The sequence below is a fragment of the Cryptococcus neoformans genome, chromosome 3 (genome assembly GCF_000149385.1).
Source record: "Cryptococcus neoformans var. neoformans B-3501A chromosome 3, whole genome shotgun sequence".
Classification (NCBI taxonomy): domain Eukaryota; kingdom Fungi; phylum Basidiomycota; class Tremellomycetes; order Tremellales; family Cryptococcaceae; genus Cryptococcus; species Cryptococcus deneoformans.
In genome coordinates this window covers 674565-692295 of record NC_009179.1, presented here as the reverse complement: position 1 = coordinate 692295, position 17731 = coordinate 674565, and the positions used below count along the sequence as shown (strand labels likewise).

At 48.7% G+C, this 17731-nt stretch overlaps 6 protein-coding genes across 6 annotated transcripts; 3 read left to right on the top strand and 3 right to left on the bottom strand.

The window, feature by feature from the left end:
• Positions 1-24: 24 nt before the first annotated feature.
• Positions 25-2108, bottom strand: CNBC2480 (hypothetical protein; the record flags this gene model as incomplete). Its single annotated transcript, XM_771664.1, has 9 exons — positions 25-463; positions 516-615; positions 665-738; positions 790-1517; positions 1566-1651; positions 1707-1843; positions 1913-1942; positions 1993-2062; position 2108. Coding segments are annotated over 9 exons (1665 nt in total).
• A 609-nt stretch (positions 2109-2717) lies between these two features.
• CNBC2470 (hypothetical protein) lies at positions 2718-3498 on the top strand (the record flags this gene model as incomplete). Its single annotated transcript, XM_771663.1, has 6 exons — positions 2718-2885; positions 2942-3061; positions 3113-3177; positions 3236-3262; positions 3321-3401; positions 3456-3498. The coding sequence occupies 6 exons, from the start codon at positions 2718-2720 to the stop codon at positions 3496-3498; spliced, it is 504 nt and encodes a 167-aa protein (XP_776756.1).
• Positions 3499-5825: 2327 nt separating this feature from the next.
• On the top strand, positions 5826-6942 carry CNBC2460 (hypothetical protein; the record flags this gene model as incomplete). Its single annotated transcript, XM_771662.1, has 5 exons — positions 5826-5971; positions 6031-6238; positions 6287-6595; positions 6657-6782; positions 6838-6942. 5 exons carry the CDS (start codon positions 5826-5828, stop codon positions 6940-6942), a joined length of 894 nt encoding a protein of 297 aa, XP_776755.1.
• A 1014-nt stretch (positions 6943-7956) lies between these two features.
• CNBC2450 (hypothetical protein) lies at positions 7957-11828 on the top strand (the record flags this gene model as incomplete). The annotated part of the gene is made up of 22 exons (XM_771661.1): positions 7957-8088; positions 8141-8323; positions 8372-8406; positions 8454-8607; positions 8661-9139; positions 9178-9251; positions 9299-9439; positions 9491-9882; positions 9932-10145; positions 10211-10248; positions 10308-10315; positions 10374-10388; positions 10442-10519; positions 10571-10636; positions 10675-10719; positions 10775-10913; positions 10962-11136; positions 11185-11231; positions 11283-11398; positions 11452-11536; positions 11588-11606; positions 11665-11828. 22 exons carry the CDS (start codon positions 7957-7959, stop codon positions 11826-11828), a joined length of 2799 nt encoding a protein of 932 aa, XP_776754.1.
• Positions 11829-12919: 1091 nt separating this feature from the next.
• CNBC2440 (hypothetical protein) lies at positions 12920-13651 on the bottom strand (the record flags this gene model as incomplete). Its single annotated transcript, XM_771660.1, has 2 exons — positions 12920-12963; positions 13000-13651. 2 exons carry the CDS (start codon positions 13649-13651, stop codon positions 12920-12922), a joined length of 696 nt encoding a protein of 231 aa, XP_776753.1.
• Positions 13652-14409: 758 nt separating this feature from the next.
• Positions 14410-17111, bottom strand: CNBC2430 (hypothetical protein; the record flags this gene model as incomplete). Its single annotated transcript, XM_771659.1, has 2 exons — positions 14410-16594; positions 16651-17111. 2 exons carry the CDS (start codon positions 17109-17111, stop codon positions 14410-14412), a joined length of 2646 nt encoding a protein of 881 aa, XP_776752.1.
• Between the last annotated feature and the right edge of the window lie 620 nt (positions 17112-17731).

Genomic DNA, 17731 nt, shown 5'->3' with positions numbered 1-17731 from the left:
GATGTCATGAAACAAGTCCCCAGTCTATGAGCCGAACCAAGAGTTATGAAGGCCGACAGTGTCGTTGGGAGAAGGCATAGCAGACGGCCCGATTTTGGGAGAATGGTTGGCCAAACCCATAAGAGAGTCGGATCCGTTCATGGGTCCGCTGCAGCTAATCTGCCCTTCTGGCTGCTCAACAACAGCTTGGATCTTTTTGGCCTTGGCCTTGTCGTTTCTCAGCTTCATCAAGTGTTCGAGGTATCTGTCATCGACACCACCAGTGACGTATTCGCCGGTAAAGACAGAGCAGTCGAACTGTTCGATGGAAGGGTTAAATTGCTTGCACGAGGCAACAAGATCGTCAAGGGTCTGGTAAATGACGAGGTCGACGCCAATGTGCTTGGCAATTTCTTCGGTAGTTCGATTGTGGGCGACGAGCTCTTCGGGAGAAGGCATATCGATACCATAGACGTTGGAGTAACTTTTAAGGACAATCAGCATGTGGGTAAAACTACAGGCAAACCGATACTTACCGGATGGGAGGAGCACAGGAAGCAAAGACGACCTTCTTGGCACCTACGTCCTTGGCCATTTGCACAATCTCCTTGGAAGTGGTGCCTCGAACAATGGAGTCTGGAGAAACTGTCAATACCGATACAGTACATCAGAAGATAAGACTTGCCATCAACAAGCATAACAACCTTGCCAGCAAACTCCATGGGCATGGCATTGAGCTTTCGTCGAACGTTCTTGCGTCTGCAATCTACATTAATATGACTGAGATGAAAGTAAGTGGAGAATACTTGCCGCTGCGTCTGTCCCGGCATGATAAAAGTTCTACCAACATAACGGTTCTTAATAAACCCTTCTCGGTAAGGGATTCCAAGGTGTTGAGCAAGTTGCAAAGCGGCAACTCGAGAGGTGTCGGGCACAGGAATCACAACATCTACAGTCAAACCAGCTTTGGCCAACTCCTTCTTGGCCGTCTCAGCGAGATACTCTCCCATGGCCATTCGGCTTCGGTAGACACTGATACCGTCGATAGTGGAGTCGGGTCGAGCAAAGTAGACATACTCGAAAATGTCGGGGGAGAAGACTTGAGGTTCGGCCACTTGGCGGCGAGAGATTTTTTCGCGGGTGATGATGATGGCCTCACCGGCCTTGACATCCTCCCAATCGCTGAAACCTAATCCCTGAGCAACAATATTCTCACTCGCGACCAAATAATCAAGTCCGCCTCGGGCACCTTGTCTGGTGGCGATGCCGACGGGGCGGATACCGTTGGGGTCTCTAAAGACCACAAGACCAAAGCCGGCAATCATGGCTACACAGGCGTAGCCACCGATACAGGCTTTGTTAAGATCACCGACGGCAGTGAAGATGTCTTCCTCATTGATACGGAACTTGCCAGTCTTTTGAAGATTGTTAGCGAGGACGTTGAGAAGAAGCTCAGAGTCGGAATCAGTGTTGATATGTCTATGAGCGTCGACGTCAAGGAACTGTCTCAAGGCGGGGGTGTTGACAATGTTACCGTTCTATAGCAGTGTCAGTAATTTCATTACATTCATCGAGATGCCACGTACATGGGCAAAACAGATTCCATAAGGAGAGTTAACATAAAAAGGCTGCGCCTCGGCATGAGCAGAACTGCCCGCGGTGGGGTATCGAGCTACGTTACAAATCAGACAACTGGGCTTACAAATGAGTAGTTGCAAAATGCTCACCGTGGCCGATACCCATCCAGCCCTTGAGACCGGCAACAGCAGCCTCGTCAAACACATCCCTGACCATACCATTCGCCTTTACTTGATAGAATCGACCACCCGACCCGCAAGTGACGACACCAGCGGCGTCCTGGCCACTGTGGCGAACGCAAATACCAGTCAGCGATGGTGCACACTGGATAATTGACAGGCGAATGTGAGCTTACCGGTGTTGCAGAAGGGAAAGACCCTCAGCACTGGGTATAAACTGTCAGCACCTCCTGCAGGCCTGGTCGAAAGCACTTACAGCTCTGTGCCGGCAAGAGTGGTCTGCGTGGCCAGGGGATCGTGAAGGAGGAGGCCGATGATACCGCACACTGCTGCTGTGAGCTGGGGCAGGGGGAGACGGGAAGCGGGCTTACTTTTTGAGGGGGCGGAAAGGAGGGGATTAGCGATACAACCAGTCTAAAACAACAACAAAAATCAAAAAATAAATTATTATTCTCGCCTCTCTCCTCGTTGCTACTCGTTCGGCAAATCCTTAAATCTTTCCATCGAGCTGGCGACCGGTTAATCACACGTCACCCGTGCCTGTCCAGGCACCACCACCGCACGCGTCTTGGTAATATAACCACTCCCACCTGCCAGCATATAGTATATCCTTTCCCTCGCAACACATTGTCTCTCTTCCTTAAGCACACATAGATGACATCCATATCCCCAGAAGCAGACACATCTCTCAGGAGATCTACGAGGGCCAAGAAGGTATTTCCACTGTCACATCACATAGACGCGTCGGTGCTCAACTGCAACGCGTAGCGAATCGTCCTTGCAGAGAGCGATGAAGAGAACGATGGGCCTCAGACCGCTCCCAAGAAATCCAGAGCATCCAAACCAAAGAGCGAAGATGTGCTCGTTATCTCCGACAAGGCCGAAATCACTACTGAAGGCGCTTCCCTATCACCCAAGGCCAAGAAGGTCGTTGCAGCGGTTAGTAAACCCAAAAAGGCGCCGGCCAAGAAGAAGAAGGAGATGACTCCTGATGAAGATAGTGAAGAACGAGAGGACGAAGAGGATGGCGAGGTGTTGAAGATGGGAGATAGGCTTCCAAGCATCAAGTTGGAGGATGAGGAGGGGAACACGGTTGATGTTTCAACATTGGCCGGTGAAAAGGGCGTTGTGTTCTTCTTGTACCCCAAGGTGGGCCCATCGTTGGATAGAAGTCAAAAATATATCATTTACTGACATAATTCAAGGCCGACACACCAGGATGTACTAATCAAGCATGCGGGTACAGAGACATGTTCGAAGAAATCGCAGTATTTGGTTATGAGATTTATGGACTCTCAAAAGACACTCCGACGGCACAACAAAAGGTACTCAAAATTGGTGCTGTTCTGTCAAGCCCAGGGCTGATATAATTACAGTGGAAAGCCAAAAAATCTCTCAACTACCATCTTCTCAGTGATCCCAAGAGCAAACTGATCAAAAGGTTAGTCCTTGACCTCCATCCAACATCATCCTCGCTCATTTTTTCGATACCTCATTAGGCTGGGTGCATTCGTTCCTCCCAAAAAGTCAGTGCTTCTGGCAATGCAATGCCTGGCTTCTATATGCTGACAGTCAAATATATAGCACCAAGCGTTCTCACTTCATCTTCGAGAAGGGAACGGGCAATCTCATCGACATTGATATCGGCGTCAGGCCCGCAGAAGAGTAAGTTTAATTCATCAAAAAGGCTAAGACAATTTGACTGATTTGATCCGATAGTCCCAACAATGTTGTCGGGTTCTTAACTGAGAAATATTTATAATAGATAAGCGGAGCATGTGCTCGTTCCAAACTGGCATTGCTCAGCGGGTTTGATGGACGAATCTTTGTGTCGATTTCTTGAACATTCTTGCACCTTTGTGATAATTAACCCCTCGTGTATTGCAGATTGGGCAACTTGAATAAGGAATATGAGAAGAACCAATTGCGCAGTAGCAAAAAAATAAGCTTTTGTTGAATCGTTGCTGGGATTAGCAGAGACATGAATGTAACACCGCTACAATTAACGAAACGTCCACAACTTAACAAAGAGACTCTATAACGCGTAACAAATCACATCACTCTAGCTGGCAATCAATCGTACGCTGACAGATACATCCAATGCAGAGCGTAGAGATACAACCAACAAAGGACATTGCGATCGCAGACATCAGCAACAGATGGACCTCAAGATTGCCACACATGACTTCACAACATCATCATCGTCAGTAATCATTTGTACTAAATAATCGCCAGATAATAGCTGTGACTTCCTGTCGTTTCGCCCTCATACTGTTTTCACTTTACTGCTTTGTTGACCGACTAGCTTGCTAAGAGTATAGTGCCCATTCCATCGAGCTCTATGACAACCAAGATTCCCAACACTTTAGTTGCATCGGTAGCTGCATCACTCAGTTGATGATGCTTGGTGACTTAAGATGAACATGGGCAGATCCAGGTGCGGCTCAATAAGATGGTAATGCATGACAACAAATAACGGTACCGGAAATTGATGTAATGAATTTAGAAATGAAGAAGATATAAGCCTGAAGACACGAATTGGTCAGCTTTCAATCCTTCCAAGATGAGCAGAAAATTTTCAAGGAACGAAAAATTTGTCAGAGGTAAAAAGTAAGGTAGCGTGGTTTTTTCAGCATCGACGACGGTAAAGACGTCCTCAAGCCAAATGCACTCAGGTCATCGTTCGGGAAGGTAGAGAAAATAAGAGAAAAATGGCCGTAGCCCAAAACGAGATCAAGAAAGAAGAATTCACTGCTCACCTAACTACTGCTATTAACAGTTTGCCTTTGCACTTGCCGGATATTGTGGAAATCGAAACTTGAACGTCGATCAGAAAGCCCGCTCCAGCCCACGGTATCTCCCAAGCTTTCCCCAAGAGGTCAACTGGTACCATACCGCCAGCTTCTTCGATAACCTCCCGGAACCTCTCCCGAAAGAGAGGACCGACGGCTAAATGCCTCTGTGAAAGAGCGAAGCGGGTGACTAGATCATCCCCTCGACGTGGAAAATGTGGCTAGTGTGGACTAGCAAAAAAGAACGATTACTATACAGAGATCCTGCAGAGTAAGGTCGATGAAGAAAAAGGAAACGAATGAGTGATGCATTTGTTTAAATAGGTCTGGCAGAGAGGGTGGGGGACCGACCGTGGGAAAACGGAATACGCTAAGTGGAGGCAGAAAGGGAGAAAAGTGCATAAAATGCCTCGGCGTTAAGAATATTTTAAGGAGTTAACGCCTACGCATTCGGTAAAGAACGCGTGATGGAAGGTCAAAGAGCCCAAAGGAATCAGAGTTTTCGTCGCTTAAACGAAGCGAGGCCTCCACCGCTCAGCGCTGCCCTCGCTACTACTTCTTCTCCATGAAGTGATAAGGAACTATGATGAACCATCTTTTGTTGCTGTGCATAAAGATTTTTATATGAGCTACCTGGACCTTCCTGGTTTATCGTAGTTGCCAAGCATCATAAAATGATGATGGATGCTGCTAAAGATTGTTGGAGTAGTCTTGTTGTCATCATATGGGATGCGCAAGCAGCGACGATAGGTGCTTCTTCTCTCTTGAGCAGGCTGGGCGAAGTCAAGGGGAAACAATATGATCTTGGGATGACAGAACGAAGTATCCGCTATTGTTATCTGGCAATTAATCACTACAGACAACGCAATGATGATGCTGTGGTGAATGAAGTCTGTCACGTCTTCTGGCAATCCGAGGTTCATCTGTTGTTGATGTTTGCGATTACCACAATGTCCTTTGTTGATTGTATATCTACGCTCTGCGTTCGATATACCTGTCAGTATAAGATTGATTGCCAGCTGGACTGATGACCACATCTGTACGAGAACGAACAACGAGGAGGTTGAGGATGAAAGGGCGACGCGTAGTCACTAGTAGATAGAACGAGAAGAGTGGAGGTGACAAGCGGTTATGACCGACTCCAAATGCGGTCGTTGTCGTCGCGTTCCACGTCCACCAAGAGCCATCATCAGCATTATCGCTCTCGGCGTTCTCGATTGTCGCTCAAATCTCCTATTTTCGACAGTTTAACTTTGACCGAGTGACCTGAGGTTTATAACCAAAAGCGAAGACAATCATGCTTTCGTTTTTCCGAAGCGCAAAAGCCCTGGGCCTTCTTACTTTAATCACAGCGACTTCAGTCACCGCCAAGGGAACACTTGGAATCAAGGCCGCCAAAGTAGCTGTCACATCCCCGGATGGACTGAACGACGCCACCTACACGTAAGTAATGCATGGCTTGGTATCTAGGGATACGGTATATAACCTGGGGTTTCATTTAGTCTGAAGGAACCCACTCCTCTTCCTTCTCCTATCGCCCTCTCTGAGACCACAAACTTCAAGCTCGCCTTTACTGTCATTGACACGACATCGGGAGAACCAGTGTATCCTCAACAAGCCCATCTTCTTCTTGAAGGCCTGCAGGGTGATGATGATGATGTGACTCTACCTATTACTGTCAAAAGCAACGGCAAGGCTCAAATAACTATCGTAAGCTCTCGCAGTCGAATTGCGCAGTCTATGCTCACACTATGGCAGAACGCTGCTAAGCCTCATCCTGCCCTTTTACCTACCCGCGGCAAATTCCATCTCACTCTCCTCCTTTCGTCGCTGGACGAATATACCCCTCTCGCTTACCCTTTGGGCGAACTCTCTATTCCCGAATCTATTTTGCAGCCTCGTCCTCGAAAGCGACATGATCTTCCTCCGCGAGCTGGTGAGCCGGCCTTCCAGCCTGAGCAAGAGCTATACCACACTTTCAAGGAAGATCCTAAGACTGTGGGATGGGCTAAAAGTGGTGCTGGGATTATAGTAACCCTTGCTCCTTGGGGTGTACTTTTTGCATTGGTTAGTACTTTCAGACTTTCTAGGGTAATCAAAATCGGCTTCGGCTAACTCAAAATTGCAGTTTGGAAAGCTATCGCCTTCTCTCAATTTCCAAACTCCTCCAGTATCTTCCTATGTGTTTTTGCTTGTCCTTGCGGCTATTGAGACACTCATCTTTGTGTACTGGGTTGGCCTTAAATTGTACCAAGTGGGTATCGAAGAATGATCGTTCTCGAGGTGTACGCTGATCACAAACTTCCTAGCTCCTGCCCCCTTTCCTCGCCCTCTGTGCAATTGCAGCATACAGCGGCTTGATTGCTCTTCGCGAACTGAGGGAGCGAAGGCTGAAAGCCGGAGGAACCCCTTGAATAGCCTTCTTGTTAAAACGTAAGAGTATAAAAGTACATACAACGACATGTACATATCTAAGCATGTGATTTTGAGTTTTCTTATTCGAAAAACCCAACTTGGGCTATAAGAAACGTCCTACAAGCAGAGTCCTAGAATTTTGGGAGTAAATGCAATTGGGATGAAAAGGGACCTGTTCGAAGCTGATTGATTAATCGTCGAAGACGCAAAACTTGAACCTCGGTAAATGCAGGAGTCGAAAGAATACCTTCCTTTGACAAGAACATTTTTTCCACTGAACGCATCAAGAAAGCTCAGGTATTTTCAGAGCTATTGGCCTGTTATACGAAGTTGGCTGTGTCTGAACTTCACGACCAGTAGGAATGATCTTAGATCCCAGACAGTGATAGTTATTCGCGATCCTGACAGACGATCGGATCAATGGGAGGTGGTGATTGCTCGAAATTCTCTCTTTGTACCTCTGGACGCATTGGCTCCCGATGAAATGGTTGCTATGGAAATATATAGGAATTTAAGCACATATGTAGAGATGGTCTCGTCTTGTACCCCATGGCTCATAAGATGTCTTTCCCAGTTGTTGATGATGTTTGTGCTAAATTTAAAATGGGTTCGTCACTCCCACGTGGGAAGAATGGCGCAGGGAGGGCCCAGAAGATGTCACAGATTGCAGATCGCACATTTGTTGATGTAGAGGAACATTTGATTCCAGCTTTTCGGCGGCTGGCGGCTCAATCGTCCTTTGGGTCCTTTATCCGGTTTCCGCTGTGCGTCAGTCCTTTGCCCTTGTCTTCGTTACCAAATCCACCTTTTTCCATCGTGCTTGATTCGTCTCGCCCCCACACCCTCCCATCAGTCTCGCAGCCTCGCAGCGTCTATCACTCTAAACGCCATGTCCGCCTCCGACCAATAACAATACACAAGTGCACTTGCAAGGTCGAGCTTCCAGCGACCCTCACTGCCCACCACTCATCATCTAATCCACAGCGCTTCCGAAAAGCCTGTGACCCTCCACAATGCCGTCCATCAGACCCTCACTCTCCACCCTGCCCTCTTACCTCGCCTTACCCTCCAGAAGGACGAAATGGAAGGCTCTCATTGTGGGCTCCCTCAACTTTTATCGAATCCACCTCATTACCTTTACAGTCGTAAGTTATCGCAATACGGACAGCTATCCTAGTCTAAGCATGGACTGCACAGGTTCCTCTCATTACTTCCTCCATCATGTTTGCCTGTAATACAGAGTATCACATATCTTACATCGACTGTCTTTTTTGCTGTATGTCTGCAATGACGGTGACTGGACTGGCAACTGTGGATCTGAGTACTCTGAGTCCTTTTCAACAAGTGATATTGTTCCTTCAAATGATTATTGGAAGTCTGGTAAGTTTTCGAGGTAAGCCATGTGCAAAAACACTGACTTTTGATCAGTCGTTTGTGTCGATCGTTATGATTCTAGTCAGACAGTATGTGATCATTTCTTTTTCGCCCGTTCATAGTTGACGTTCAATAGATACTTCTTTCGACAAACTTTCAAGCATGTCCTTCAAGAACGAGAAAGGAGAAGAACTCGCCTAACTAAGACTATCACTCGCGTGGCCACGGCAGCTCCACCTATATCTGCTATACGGAAAAGATTTGGCGCTGGTTTTCGCCAGTTTGATAAGGCAAGCAACCCAGCCTATCTATAGATGATGCATGTGCTAATCTGAGTCAGCAGGGCGATACTGAATTAAAAAATGGGTCTCCGGAGCGTTCAGCGCCATCGTCTCTAGAGTTGAAAGCCGTTTCTCACTCGCCAAAGAAGCCTGAAGATCATCATCATAAGCACTGGAAGAAGGGACATCAAAAGTTACGTCCGGACATGATCAAACGTGTTCAAGGTGGAGGCGTTGGTCTGGTCAATCCCATGGGATGGTACGACGTCGAACGAGCAGAAATTGCAACCCCGGCACCCACGCCAGAACTCAGAAGTGACACGCCATTGCCGTCTGGTAAGACTGTGGCTGCTGATGGAAAAGACTTATCCCAAGCTTTGGAGGCAGTTGTTGTCAGCGGAGTAGCACAGGCGCGGCAGTCGGCAGGAGAAGCAGAACAAGAGGTTTCCGAAGTGGAGAACAAGGAGCCAAAGACAAAGCTGTCCGAGGCTGAAGCTGGAGCTAAAGTGGCTGACAAAGTCAGCACCGGATCTAATGAAGGGTGCGTATATAGACTATGGATACCAGCTGACTTGTCAGTGATCGAACGCCCACCCCACCTCCATCCCCGGCCCGTCACAAGATCCCATATGCCGGTTTGCAGCTTACAGATGGTGCGTGGTACCATTTCCGCAATGGCGCAATGGCTAATATCCAACAGAGGCCTTTCCTAGGTCCAAGACAATTGCTTTTGAGGACACAATTGACGATAGCCATGACCATCGAGAACGAGGCCCAACCACTCAAAGAGAAGGCGGCACGTTCCCAAGGACAGCTACTTTCCGTAATAATGCCGTAGACCGTAAGTCACTCCTTTAAAGGATTAGCAATCGTATAATAAATAAATCATCAGCTCGACTGCCCCACTCTGCCACCATGCAATCCAATGCTGGTAATTTCCCGCGCACTTACTCTCTCCGCCCAATGAACAGCCGTCGCACTGATGCAAAGATGGAGGGCTTTGGTGGGTTTCCTACACCTCTAGCCATTGGTAAAAAAGTTTTCGGCAAGGTTTTTCCGGAAACGTCCAAAAGCCTTTCAAAGACATTCACAGTACCTCGAACCAATACACTGAGTGGACGTAGCACGGGGGGAGGGACGGAAGGCAAAGACGCCCCGTATATATCTTTCTCTGCAACTGTTGGGAGGAACAGTCGTTTCCAGGGTTTGACCACCGAACAGATGGATGAACTGGGAGGTGTAGAATATCGAGCTCTCCGAGTGCTTCTCTACATCGTCGTGGGCGTAAGTAGAAAATGCTGAAAATTCTAAAACAAGAAACTGATAATCACAGTATGTCATCTTCATGCCGCTCGCCGGGTTTGTCATTATTGCCCCCTATATTTCCGCTGGAAACCGTTATGACTACGTCTTCAACGAACAACCGAGAAATGTTGGGATTCCTTGGTTCGCCTTATATCAATCTATTTCAGCTTTTACCAACACTGGCATGAGTTTATGCGACATGAGCATGCTGCCGTTTCAAAGAGCATACCTCATGATAGTTGGTAGGTCCCTTTTTCTGTTGCCCATGCTCTTCTCATCCCATGGACTAAATTTATGTCTTGTACAGTTATGATAATATTGATCTTTGCTGGAAATACTGCTTTAGTAAGCATTTATTTCTCCGCATCATGTGTTGGTAACATGTGCTAATAGTAGTTGCGCAGCCTGTATTGTGAGCTTCACTTTTCCAACCATATTACTTGGTGGCTAACAGGACGTCCCATCCTCAGCCTCCGTTGTACAGTGTAAGTAATTAGATGGTGGGAGCAAATCGTTTCGAGGCTAACACTGTTATTAGATGGGTTATCTACAAATGTGTTCCGGAGTCTTCACGTGTTCGGGAGTCGCTCAAATTCCTTCTGGATCACCCTCGAAGGTGCGTACCCTGGTTTACTGGCGCAGACAAGCTTTCTGATAAAGTCTTTAGGTGCTTCGTCTATCTTTTCCCCTCTACCCAAACATGGGTACTCGCTCTTGTCATGCTTACTCTCACGTGAGTCATCTTATAAAAGAGTGAAGCTTACTTGCTAGTCTCATTGATTGGGTCAGTTTTTTGGTTCTCGACTTGGGCACCGAGTGAGTGATCCCTTCTGCATCCCATAGCCAGGCCTTCTGACAATCATTTCTGTAGAGCCATCATGTCTTTACCTATTGGGACCAGGATAGCAGCGGGCTTTCTACAGTCTGCTGCTGTTCGTGCTGCAGGTTTCAGTATTGTTCCTCTCGGGGATCTTGCGCCTGCCGTCAAAGTTCTTTACGTTGTTATGATGGTAGGTTTATCACGGTTCACTCTGAAAAGTAGCTTACAAGAGATTCAGTACATATCTGTTTATCCCATCGCGCTGTCAGTGCGATCTACAAACGTATATGAAGAGAAGAGTCTTGGTCTGTTTGGTGATGAAGTTGAGGACGATGATCTGTCTGAAGAGGGAAGCGGCGCTCATGCAGTAGCAAAATATATCGGTTGGCACGCGAGACGTCAGCTAGCATTTGGTGAGTCCCATTTTTGATAGTGACACATTAACTTATATGCCCTTGAAGATATCTGGTGGCTTGCTTTTGCATTATGGCTTGTCTGCATTATAGAGGTAAGTCTATCAAGAAAAAGCCAGAATTGGATCTTGACGACTTTGATGCAGCGAGGGCATATCGACAACGATCAAGAATGGTTCAGCATTTTTAACATTATTTTTGAACTGGTCAGCGCTTACGCGACTGTGGGTCTAAGTCTAGGAGTGCCCTATGATAACTATTCGTGAGTTATTTACTACCACCAATAAATATTTTAACTCACGTTGGCGACAAAAGGTTCAGCGGTGGCTTCCGAAAGCTTTCCAAATTGGTAGTGATAATTGTCATGCTACGTGGCAGACACAGAGGCTTGCCTGTTGCCGTGCGTATCAAATGATTGACATGAATTCAAACTGACCTGGGGCCTGTCTAGATCGATCGTGCTGTCATGCGTAAGCCAAACGGATGGGTATCTGGTCGAACTGTGAACACTGATACTCATTCACATAGTGCCAAAGGATTTTACTACTGCCGAAGAGACTGCTTTCGAAGAAGAACGTTCTAGGCGTGCATCGCGAATGGGAAGCCTGTTCAATGAAGACGTCTTTGACATGCGTAGGGGTTCTTACGGGGGGGATGTCCCCAACTACAGAGCGAGCGACCCTGCTAGCTGAGTGGGAGTAGGTGGAAAGATGTTGAGGTCGAAGACAGAGAGAAAGATTGGGTAGATGTGAGGGTGGTCAAGGGGTTGATGGTCGAGGTGAGGGATGGTCGGATGACAGGCGAGCCAGAGTTAGGAGTCTTGAGGTCTTGAGGCGAGAGATGAATAGCGCCAGGTTCTCCTTTTCTCCTGAGAGGCCTTCCAATCCTAATCCAAATTCCAATTCAAATCCAAATTCAATGTTCCAATACTAATCTCAGCTAATTCTCCTGCGCCCCTGGCGCGAATCAAAGTAAGAGCGTATTTGGTGATGATGAAGAGGTTTGAGGTTGTTAAGTGGATGTTTGAGGTTGTTGAGGGTGAGAGATAGGGTAGAGCGGGGTGGTGGTTGACGAAAGATGGAGTTGAGAATGTTGGCAACCTGGTAGACGGGGATAGATACATCTTCGGAGAGTTCAATTGGCGGAGGGGGAGTGGGAGTTTGAGAGTCGAAAAGAGGAGTGAAAGGCCGAAGAAGAGAGACATGGAAGATATTGAAGATGCGCCAGTCTGGCGGAAGCTCGATTTGATATAGTGGGGATGAAAATTGCCCATTTGGTGAGGCGTTCCACGGTGAGCAAAATGGAGTTGAACGTACCGGAGCCTGAAGGCGGCTCGATGAAATCCATGGAGAGATGTCTCCACGGAACTTTGGGAACAGGAAGCGGTCCGAGCAGAGGATGACTTCGTTGATGAGAGACCTTGGTGCGCTGACAAGTAGCACAGCCGGTAACGTACGCTTCGACATCTTTTCGTAACCCATTCCAAACATAATTCCTCGAGATCATTTCCATGGTCTTGGTAATACCTGGGTGTCAGGCGAGGGAGGAACTATGGCGGGCTTCGAGGATTTGTGTCGGGCGTTGTTGTGATTGGGAACATAAATGCGGTGACCAAAGGAAAGGAAACCTTGAGGATTGAAAGACGGCTCGCGAAGGTATGGATTTCTTGAGACTCGTCGGAGCTTGATAAGAGCTGATGGAATGATTGAAGGTGAATGGCAAGAAGCGTGACTACAATCTGCGCAAATCATAGGTAGCATGCCATGGCTCGTTGGAAGTATAGCTACTCGAGGGACTCGGCGGAACGAGTGAAGAAGCCGGGAAGGGCTTGGACGAAATTGTGTTCTTGATTCATGGTCGTACCTTTACCTGGATGGTAATCGGATCGGCGAGAGAGAGCATCGGGCATGGTTGCCTGGTTGCCTGGACGGTAGATGATGTCGAACCTAAAAGGTGAGAGGAGTTCGACCCATCGAGCTTGACGTGGACTGAGCTGACGAGGTTTCATCCAGTGCGAGAGATTGTGATGGTCGGTCAGGACGGTGGTGTGAACTTGCAGGAGCATGTGTCGGCAACGGACGAAAGCCTCAACGATGGCCAAGAATTCTTTTTCGTTGGTCGGATAGTTCAGTTGAGCCCCGGTGAAGCGACCTGATTCGATAGCCACTGGATGTTCGAGTTGAGTAGTCGGATTGACTTGGGAAATGACGAATCCCCAACCGAAGAAGGAGGCATCGGTTTGGAGAATAGTTGGATACGAAGGATCGTAATGAGCGAGGGTTGGAGCAGAGATAAGCTGTTGTTTGAGGATTTCGAAGGCGAGTTGCTGAGCGTCGCCCCAGATGAAAGCTTGATTCTTCTTGGTGAGTGAGGTGATTGGAGCAGCGATTTCGGAGAAGCCTTTGACAAATCGTCGATAGTAGCTGACCAGACCAATGAAGGAGCGGGATTCTTTGAGAGACCTAGGACAAGGAAATTCTTTGACGGCCTTGATTTCTTCCTTCCTCCTCCCCATACTTCGTCTTGCCACCTTGTCGGCGTGATCTGCTGCCCACAGCTGCCCCACTCCAGTAGCACACCTTTGACAGGGCGCTCCCCACGCCCGTGACAGTTCTTCCCCTCGAGAAATGAATTCCACCTCTGGGCCGGCCACTGCTATTCCAGTCCATGATCAGGAGCAGGGTGGTGTGCAATTTGAAACGCGCTACCAGCATCGTCGATCAAATTCCTTCGGACCTACGTCACCCACCGCTGACGTGGGGTCATTCAACCCGTCTAGAGAAACAAGCGGCCACGATCGATGGCCTCAAATGGGATTGAGGAGCGGAGGTTTGACATCGGTGAGAGAAATGAGCAGACAGCCTATACGAAGAGATCATGTCGATGATAACCCAATAAAGGTGTGAGATGATGAGAAATCAAAAACATGGTTGGGGAGTGCATTATGAGCTATCACATATTGAGATCATAATTTATCATCAGCATATATCATCAGCATTTAGTATTATATGTAGTAGCAACCGTGTTGCGTTAATAGGACGGGAAAACGACATTAGATGTACTTTTGAAGACGCTATAATGGTCAAAACACCCATCTATAATGCTTGCATCTATCGCGTAATGAGAACTGACAAAGAGAAGTGATAAAATATGTGTATGGACGTTCACTATAATTGAATGTAAAGGAAAGTAATTATTATATTATACTATATGAGGCTGATCTGTTGTTTTTCCGTTCTACTACATACACCGCTGCACCATCCACCTTGCCCGTTATGCTCCTGTCGGCGCCCCGGTATCATCCACATCGTCATTCGCTCTTTCTTCCGCCTCTGCTGCCGCTTGCGCACCCAACTGTACCAGCGCAGTATCACTTCGAGGCCTAACCAAACCTCCTGAAGACCCAAGATCTGTCCCACTCCTTGTTCTGCGCATCGACATCTCAGAAGCGTCGTATGTCGGCAATCTCGTGTCTATCGGGACCACTCCACCGCCCAAGAAACCTCGGGATGCGATGTCGTACGAAGGTACCCGCATGAGAGGATCAATGTCATCCTCAGTTTCGGATGGAGTGTCGGGTGCTCCAATCTCAAATCGTATAGAAGAACGTTCGGGCTCAAAGGTAACCGCATGAGACGCAAATGACACGTGGTTCTGGCTGCTAGCCGAAGATTGCATAGCGGAGTTGGAGGCGCCAGCAGAGTTTAGACTGCCTGGAACAGACGAGTTGCGCGGGATGTCATCAACGGCAGCGGGTAGATTGGTGTTTGACTGATTCCCATTCCGCAAGATTGGACGACTGACATGGCTGGCACCGAGGTTGGAAAAGGGCCGAATGGGTTTGAGAGGCAGATGGAAAAGGCCATGAAGACCTGTGGATCGATGCCGCTCGTATCCCGGACGCATATGCGCCTCTTCCACGTAACTCCCAGATGTGGATGACTGTTGGCTACCCCTCTCTGGACTTGAGGCACGACTGCCCGCCCGACTACCTGGACGACTCGAAACTCGACTGCTCAGGTTTGATCGACTGTTACGCCGACTTAGAGGCCGACTGGGCGCACGAGAATCAGGAGGGGTTGAGTGAGGTGATGTGTCGTCAGAGTGTGTACGGAGTGCGCCAAGAGACAAAAGGAGTTCCGAATCAACAAACTGAGACAACTGTCTACGAGGGGGTACCTCAGGGGTAGATTCGCCACTACGACCACGGGTCGGAGAACCAGGGCGAGAAGGCGCGCGACTTCTTGGAGGAGTATCGTCGTGAGGAGAATGCAACGGAGTAGGATTGATGGATCGTGGAATCCAGCCAGAGGTCGTACTGGAGTCTGCGATGGCGACTCTATCGTAAACGTGATTGCTGTAACTGGGAAGGTCGACCTGAGGCTCTTCAGGTTGTGCATTGCCGAACAACAAACCTCGGGTACTTGCACCTGCTGCCCTTGCCTCGCTGAGAAGGCTATGATCGAGAATGAGGATTGGGAGAGCACATCGCAGCTCGGAAACGTGCCCATCTGGATTAGCGATTGAGCATGACCATTTGATCTTGTGGGTGATGAAAACTGGGTGGATAGCGTGTGAAGGAGTGACCCACGCCGGGATAGGGATGCTGAAGTAAGTGTTGACCTCGTCATCGCCAACCTCAATATCCGTCTCTGTAGACTCGGTAATGGATGCGGAATCCCTGCTGTTTGATGGACCTGCTTGTGCTTGTTCCGGAGCATCAGACGTCTGACCAGGGAAGTAACTGTCCGCCGGACGAGCGCCCCAAGTCGTCAATGGCAGGCGAGCACGGGTATTGGCGACAGGAGTCTGCGAAGGGCTGGGATGTCTGGACTGATTGGCACTACTCCTGCTTGAATGGCCATGAGTGTCAATCCAATGCTGAGGCGGACGAATGGGCTCTCGGGCTATCTCCTCCGCTCGACCTCTCCTGATTTCGTGTTTGACACACGAGTCAACCCGAGTATCAGGATGCGAAGAGTGTTTGGTGTGTACCAACGTATATTCTTTCAAGACCGACACAACGGCTGTCACTTTGACGCCCTTGGCAAGCGGCATGAACTTGATATTGACCGGTATTTCATCGCCGGCCGCGTATGCCTTATATGGCAACGTCAAAGAGTACATGACCTTGCCTGGCCAAGTATTTTCAATTTCCAACGTCTGATTGAATTCGAGAGCTTCCGGAGTGAACATTCTCGAAAGATTAAACTCCCTCGTGGTCGAAAAATTGCTGGCGAACCCAGAGCGCACTACGACTGCTCGTAGTTTGTAAACAATAAGGGCATCACCGGAGTACGTTCGGAGGGTCGAAGGGAGGTTGCCGTCGAGAGTATGAGTGAAGTGAAACGTGTGACGACCTGCTTTGAGTGTGTGAGAATGGCCACGGTCTCCTTGAAGGAAAGACCAGTCGTGTGAAGTAATAGGGTGGCTGTAATGCCGATGTTTTGAAGACGTTCTGCGTTCCTATCGTCAGCTGCTTTGAACGGGGAAGCATCCCGCTTCATCACGTACCCAGAACCGTCCGAGAATTGCACCTTTGCTTTACCCGTTAAACTCATCATAATCTCCTTGATATTCGTAGCCTCCAAAAGATTCAATTCTACTCTACCCGAAAGATAAGCTGGGTTCATATCGCCTCCTTGGCCCCGCAAAACTAGCTGGTCAGAATCGAGCACAATCGCCAGCGTGTGGCCACTACTTCCTCCCAGCGTGTTCATAACACTCGGGGTCACTGGGCCGCCCCACATGGAAGGAGATGTAGGCGCACTTGCATCGTACGCTGGCGTTGGCTGGATAGAGAAATAGTCGCCAAGCTCTCCGGAATCTACGGCGCCGTCTCGCCTTCGGGAAGAAAGCATGTTGGCTGGCCGAGGAGCGGGCCCGTTGCGGGTGGGCGAAGAAGCACGGGAGGATGGACGGGAAGATGGGGCTGAAGGGGTAGTAAAGCCGCTTGGGATCCAGCGCGAGGGCATGTTATTATATATGTCCGATGTCAAGCCAAGATGGCAGGTGAAAGGTCGGCAGTTGTCGGACCGTGTTTATCGGCCGACGGGAGTTTGGGCCCAAGGAGAAAGGTATGCGAACGATTTGTTAGGGCCGGAAAGTATGCGTAAATAGACGGCAGGCAGGAAGCAGCAAAAAAATCTGACTTGGATTCGCGCTCTCTGAGTATTGTTGGAGTGCAGGTAAGCTGCGAAACGGCGATGGGTAAAATTTTACGCACCTGAACCTGGCGGCGAGTGGGTGGCAGGCGGGTGTGGGAATACGAGAGGTGGGAGAGCGGGCGATGCGGGGGATGGAACGAGCTGGCAGTTGCTGCAAGTTTTACACAACAACGAAACACAACACAGCCGCCTCGCGGTGGAGCCTGGAACTAACTGCATAAGAACGAGTCCGCCGGATAAATTCTTTAGGTGACGTATCGGCAGTGGCTGCCGCCTGCGGGGGCGCGCCAGCTGCCGCTTCCGTCCACCTCACATCATCTTGTCCGCCCATTGGCTGCTCTAATCGATTCTGTTCATGCACCGGTATCATGATATATGCACTGCATAAGGTCAGTAATAAACAGTGCGAAACAACTGCGTATCAAGAG